At 41.2% G+C, this 6,885-nt stretch overlaps 1 protein-coding gene across 3 annotated transcripts in view; it reads right to left on the bottom strand.

Annotated features, from left to right (window-relative positions):
* The window catches only part of LOC108249339 (interleukin-1 receptor accessory protein-like 1), a 279,953-nt gene that overhangs the window by 148,952 nt on the left and 124,116 nt on the right, over nucleotides 1-6,885 (bottom strand). For all 3 annotated transcript variants that reach the window (XM_037973923.1, XM_037973924.1, XM_037973925.1), the window contains 2 exons: nucleotides 2,941-3,127; nucleotides 758-911 (listed from right to left, as the gene is read on the bottom strand). In XM_037973923.1, the coding sequence (XP_037829851.1) occupies nucleotides 758-911; nucleotides 2,941-3,127 (341 nt within the window). The remainder of the gene's footprint in view (nucleotides 1-757; nucleotides 912-2,940; nucleotides 3,128-6,885) is intronic.

Here is a 6,885-nt window from a genome sequence, read left to right as displayed (position 1 = left end):
ATAAAGCACCTTTTGAGAATGTCAATGTTTGTTGGGAATTATCTTACAGAACTAGGAAGGATTTTTGATTTATATATTAAAAGTTATGGTTGTTTATTGATTTTAGTTAAAAAAAATGCAACTTTTAGGAAATTGCACCGCGAAATCAGGCATTTTAGCCGCAACAATCACAAAAAATGCCCCCGAAATCCTGGAGGGACTGATTTATGTCGTTTATCTGCAGAGCCTCTTGTTGCAAACATTTAGTTTTAGTTCCTGTATCTTTATTATCTCCATTCTGACGGAACAGTTGATTAAAAAAGGAGTGTCTAACTTGCCACAAACAATGTGTATGGCAATGTCACAAAAAAAGGAATATGCTATAAATGGGGTGTTCAGGAACAGGATAAAATAACTCCCTACCCATAATATATAAAAAATATTACAAGATGAAGAATGAAAGAAATAATTTGACCGGTTTTGTTGATCAACTCGTCCGAAGAAGGATTTACCGTTCGGTGGAACAATGAGATGCGTTTAATTAAGCTGTAAATCTGAGGTCCTCTCCATCCAAAAAGGCAACCTTGGTTGTGACAGAGCCGGCGACAAGCAATCTGTCACCTGCTTAAATTTTTCACCAGCCTTCAGGAAAAAGTGCTGAAGCGGCTCGGAGTGCAATTAAAACGGGCGGCAGAAGACGCAGGGATCGACTTCGAAACGTAAACATTCACAATGTGAAATAAAGCACACAAGTAAAATACAGCAGAAGTTTTCTTACCTGTGACTGACAGCTCTGTTGTCCTCCGAACAACAAAATTCCCAAAAGGCAGCTCACAAGTGTAATTCCCAATGTCGTCTTCCGTCACTTCCCTGATGGACAGAATGTCCTTCCTTCTTTCGATGGTTTCTCTCCACTGCTTTGGCTTGCATTCCTTTGATCAAAATAAGAAAAACACAAAAGGCTTGTTAGCATGAAGCAAATATACTGAGGCAGCTGTCTGATTTCAGATTTAACATTTAAGATTTGTGGGAGATTTTTCTAACTGCACTCATTAGGAACACAGAGGGGGAAAAAGCTTCGGGCTTTGTTTTAATTCCATGAAAACTGAATAAAAATCAACAGAATCTGCAAGGAACACTGGATATTTAACATTCAGCCATAGAAAACCCAATTATCTTTAGAATAACTCGATACAGACGGTCTGACGTGCAGGACAGTGTGCACCAAGAACCACTGGAGTTCTACATTTAAATCTATTTATTTTTATTTGACAAAAATTTGCTAAATTCTTTATGAATGTAAATATCAGTTTGGGAACTTTTTCACGCATACACAGAGAGTTGTAGTTGTGGACTTCTTGTGGTTGTGACCACTCATTATCCCCCAGTTCTAGTGTGGTCCGGATGCAAAAAAAAGTGCTGAAGCTGCCCTTTATTGAGGTTTCAGGAATCAGGTGAAGGTCTCACAGATCACACACTTGGTTTTAAATGTTCTGCAATCAGTGCAGAATAATCTGCTCCAGGTTTGAAGTGTCTAGGTGTTGTAGTTTTTTAACTAGAGGAGATTAAAGATGCTGAAGGGAGGGAAAATTAGCTGGAATCGCCCTTTAGCCATTTTCTGAATCGGAAACCAACTTCAGCTTCGTGGAATTGAAGGAGAATATTTTCAGCGAGTTCCCTCGGTTGTGTTTCAGCGTAAGTGGCGCTCTTCTTCTTCTGCTCTTTATTTTAGCAGTATTTTCATTTTAAATGCACATTTTGTGCAGCGCAGATGCAGGAACGCATCATTTTCTCTGCAAGCATCGACACCATCAGTGTTTCTGAACGGGCATAGATTAATTACCAGTTTGTCTCATGAACTTTATCTGAGCAATGATCTTTGTTAGCAATCCTAAAGGAGTTTAGGTGTTTATTTATCTTATAGTTGCATCACTAAAATGTGACGGGAACATTTATGGTTTAGGTTATATTAGCAGACAAAATTACTTCTCTACACTGGTTAAATTTAAATAAGGAATATGTTAAACTCTAGCAACTTTTAGACTTTTAAATATCACCGATTTAGTCTCATTTATGAAAAATTTTATGACTTATGGAGAACAACACTTTTGCATGATGTATTTGATTGACCAAAAAAGGCTCTATAAACTGTTTACTTATTCAGGGTTTAGGAACAGGCAACTTATGTAGTTTTATTTAGAAACCTGAGCGTTAAAAGATAAATCTGCGAAGCTGAAACGAGACCCGGATGACGCTTTGACTATCGCTGTTTGGATTCGATAACGGATCGTCCACGAGCACGCGAGACGCAGCGCCGTTTGATAAATGGGAGCTCTACGAGAAGCGGAAGAGCTCAGTTAAGCATGCATTAGCTGATTGGTTGTTGGTTTAATTCCAACGCAGCGGCCGACAAAATTCTGCTGAGAACCACAGCAGATGTTAGGACGGCAGAAAATGTGAAAAGAACTTTAATACACAACGCAGGTTGGTAATATAAACACTTCGGTCGGGTTAAAAAGGGCTCAGTTCTGCTTGGTTAGGGCAGAGTTTTGGGCCACCTGAGGTAAAGAAACTGGGGCACCGTGGAGTCTGGCCTCTTCGAATTTAATCAGGAGGGTGAGAAGCTCACATTCTTTGTCTGCTACTTTAATTTGATTTCTTTGAGAGAGCAAAGTGATTTGGTTACCTAATGCAGCAGACTAACACCTGATGGATTAGTGTGCGAGCTGTTGGACACGGAGGTTTCTGATTGGGTCATTTAGACTCTGAGACTCGACGCTTTCATTAAATTTAATCTGCAAGACGACCAATAAATGTAGCTGCTGTTTTTAGAGGAAAATTTCGACCTGGTTTAGATGATCGTAGCCCAGATGTTAAAGCAAAGTGTAGATTTATCAGAACTAATTTGAACCCAATTAAACCTGAGTACGGCTGTCAGTGACGACATAAATGACGTTTTACCTTGTACCACACGATTTTAGGCTCCACGCCCGGCTGTATATAATCCTCGATGTTTGGGCAGGTTATGTCTTTGCTTTTGCTCAGCTCTGCCTTCTCGAAGAACCTCATTTTGGAGTTGTAGCAGAGGTCCGTGTCGTTCTCCGCCACCGTGAGAGACATGGACACCTTCATGCAGTAGGTGGAGTTCCTGCAATGACAATTTAAAGTTAAGCTTGCGGCTCTCGGATGCCAGTAAATGATGCGAGGTCGATCATTTATAAAACCTGCTAAGGGAGAGAAACATATTTATTATTTACAATTTATGCCTCATTTTAAACAAGACTGCATGCAAAACTGAATCCAGTTTCTACTGCTGACGTGAGACAAATGCTTAATGAGCCCACAGTAGTTGTTAGGTTTGGTTTTTTTTTTGTTTATGCACAAATTTATAACGTCTGTGTACATTTCAAAGCCGAGAACACGGGCGGCTAATACGGAGCAACAGCCCTGAATATCAACATCTCCTGAAGATTGATGAAGCCTTTTGTTTTCATGCATTAGGCAGATTTAGTGTCAGCTACAGTAGCAGAAAATGACTTGCTACAACTGATGTACCGGAACTGCTCAGGTCATATACATAAAGACGGGGATTTATAACGCAGGGAAGAGGAGGCGTAAAACGCAGAATTACTTGGAACATCTGGAGACTTCATGCTTGCCTGTTTCCAAAGATAATGGTTACGATTCATTTAATATCACTGTTCAGGAGCGAGGTATACAGCATCCATCGAAAGGAAACAACACTTCTGAGCCTGCAGAGGTTCGACCATTGTAAGGCTCGATCACAAAAGCCCCTTTTCACGTGACGACTGGGCAAAATGGCCGCAAAAGCATAATGAGATAAAGGGCTGTGACTGATGGCGGACAGCATTTGTGGAGGAATCTCTAAAATGCCTCGAAATGTTTGAGGGAGATTTCCATTTCTTCACGTGAGTCAATTCAATTCAAAGAGACTTTATTAATCCCAAAGATAAATTAAATGTTGTAGCTCCTAATCCTGGTTTAGTTAAAGAGTTGATGGCTGTCGTAGCGGTCTGTCCTGATGTGTCCTCGGCCCTGGTGTCCTCAAAGAGTCCCTCCTGTGGAGCCATGACAGCCGAGCTCTGGAAGCTCAGGTCGGTCTTGAAGTCCTGGAGGATCTCCTGGACCAGGTGCTGGTCGAGGTGGATCTCCCTGAGAGCCACGGTCCCGATCCTGTAGCGGTGAGGCTTCTTCCCTCCGCCGGCCGAGGCGCTCCTGCAGGAAGCTTTGGTGGCGAGCTGCTTCCTGGAAGCTTCACCTCCGGCGGATTTACGGGCGCTTTGATTGGTTCTGTCCACGACTGGACTTCAGGGTTCCTCACGTTCATCACTGAAGAATAAAAGATGTTAATCAGCTGCTCCTGATTGTGGGAAAAAAAGACACCTCGTTGTCATGGTTACGCATCATAACAAGATGTCCAAAAGTCAAAGGTTTCAGTAGCTGCACAGCATCTGATACCAGAGGAAAGAATCTTTCAAAATAAAGTAGAAAAAGGAAGAATTAAAGGTTTTCAAAGCAGTATCTCAGGATGAGTAACAGACATGCAGACACCTCGATCGGCGCAGGTCGAGAAAGCAGAGGCTCGGCATCTTGTCCGATGGCGGCTAGCCAATAGAGGGCGCTAGGGCGCCGCCCCACCTCTCACTTTACCTTGAAAATTAAATAGTAAAATAGAAGTATTTCGAAATATATGTATATATATTTTTAGTTGTGTAAGATAAATATTTTATAGTTGATGAGAAGTACAGTTGTTTTGTTCTTCAACAAAAATCTTTGTCCATATTCTCGTTAAAAGTTGTACATGCGCAGTAGCTCCTCTTCAGTACGAGAGATAGGAGCGTTCAGGGCGCAGAGCTGACTCCGCCTCCCGCCGCCGGAGCGCGGGACTCCTCCCACCATGGAGGCTGACGTCACATCCGTCTGTCCTAAAGTTCGCCTGATTGAAAAGTCGAGCCGCGGGTGAGCTGCCTTTTATTCAAAGACAGCAATAAGTTCATTACGTGACTAAGTTACATAAATAAGTTCATAGTTAATAATTAGTTTAAGAAAATTGATGCTAAAAACTATTAAAATGTTTGAATTCTAATCGGAGTGAGACATCCGACCTTCGTTATATTGTTCGTTCAGAATACATGACGTAGTGAGAGCTCTCACCATAAAACAAGCTTTGACGTATTTTCTCCGGTAAAGTTTTGAAAAATAAGGGAGGAAACAGGTCTTATAAACACTAAATGTGTCCTACAGGCCTCCGTCTTTGTAAGTATTGGTGTTCAGGAAGCACTTATGCATTTATATGTACATTATAATGTTGCTTTTGTTGTTTTAATTCATGTAAATACACTGATGTGATACCTTAGTATATGTCTTGGTCCAAAACATAAACTAAGGTATCACATAATAGACATATAACAAAGGTTTTGGTTTATGTCTGTTTTGGATTTATAGCCCCCCCTGGAGAAAACTCCACCAGCTGCCACTGATCTTTTCAGTTGAATTTTTGTTCAAAAAGAAAATTTTCTCTTAAAATAGAGTCAAAGTGAACCACGGCAGACATGATGTGGTTGGGAGGCGGGCTACAAAATAATTTGCAAGGACTACATTACAGTTGTGCGCATAAAAATAAACTGATTGTTTTTAGGAACTGGCTTCACAAAACGTAACAACTTCCTGGTTAATTGATTAAAAACACTCAAAATAGAGATACGACTTTAAAAGAAGCCATCATTACAGCACCATATGAGGTACAAACCGTGACTCATTTATGCTGACATGGAGACGTGTCAGACACCTGAAACAGCCCTGTGACTACCTCCCTTAGCAGCTCAGAGGCGAAACGGCAGCAGGTTAACTTTAATCTCCACGAATAGAGATTAGAGATACAGGAAGACGACATCTGAGGCTCTGCTTGAAAACGTTTGGTGAAAGGAACTGGTGCCTTCAGTGTTGCTCAGGTCGGATCCTTAACGTTCCACCTTAAATGATCCGAGGAGTGTTCGGCTGAGTTCAGGTCAGGAAAAACACTCGACCAGGTCATAGTCTGGTTATTTTTCCTTCTCGTGAGCTTGGGACTGCAGTAACGTTTGAAAATTCTTTCTCTGGGAGCTGAAAGTCACCCTGCCTCGGGCTTTAAAGAGGCTTCATCAAATGAGGCCGTAGGTTGGGTTAAATTATGCAATTTTCTTCATATTGTCACAGAAACTGCTGCGCCTTGTCTGCAGCATTCACCCGTCATTTGTTTTTCAGAGCAAGACAGAAAATGAGCCGTGGCTCATTCTGTGGTTCTCTACCTCCTGATTTCACCATGATCAATACTTCAGTGTACCTATCACCTTTAGAAAGCCTTGCAATCAGAATTCTCCATTCCTCTGTCAATTCTGACATGCCGAGCCTCGACGAAAACATGAAAATATGAGACCTGCACAGACTTCTACTCATTTTTATAATCTAATACTGCCTGCTGCCAAAGGCAAATGGGCAATAATGTTTTTTGTCCATGTCTGTCTGTGTTTATTTGCCTGGGGTGTTAGCAAAATATGTTGTGAACCATTTGGTGAATTTTACTTAAACTATAATCATTGGAAGCACTTCTACAACCGATTATCTGAAAGTGGCTGCCACAGTCACCTTGGCAAACACAAAAATGGTAATAACTTTACAGATATTGAGCAGACCCTCCAGGATTTCACAATGTTGCGATCGCAACTATTAACGCAAAATCAAGCAAACCCTGCGAAATCGCAACTATTTGCAACTTTGCCCAAAAAACCGCAACTTTAACCCAATATTTATTGTTTCTAAAGTGATTCTCCACCGTTTCTGCAGTCTAGTCTCTTCTTTGTGGGTTTGTGTAGCGTGGAATACAAAATAAGCCCAAATAACTCACGA

This window comes from Kryptolebias marmoratus, linkage group LG23 (assembly GCF_001649575.2).
Source record: "Kryptolebias marmoratus isolate JLee-2015 linkage group LG23, ASM164957v2, whole genome shotgun sequence".
NCBI lineage: Eukaryota > Metazoa > Chordata > Actinopteri > Cyprinodontiformes > Rivulidae > Kryptolebias > Kryptolebias marmoratus.
Note: the sequence above shows the minus strand (reverse complement) of the source record. Positions and strands in the feature narration are given on the sequence as shown.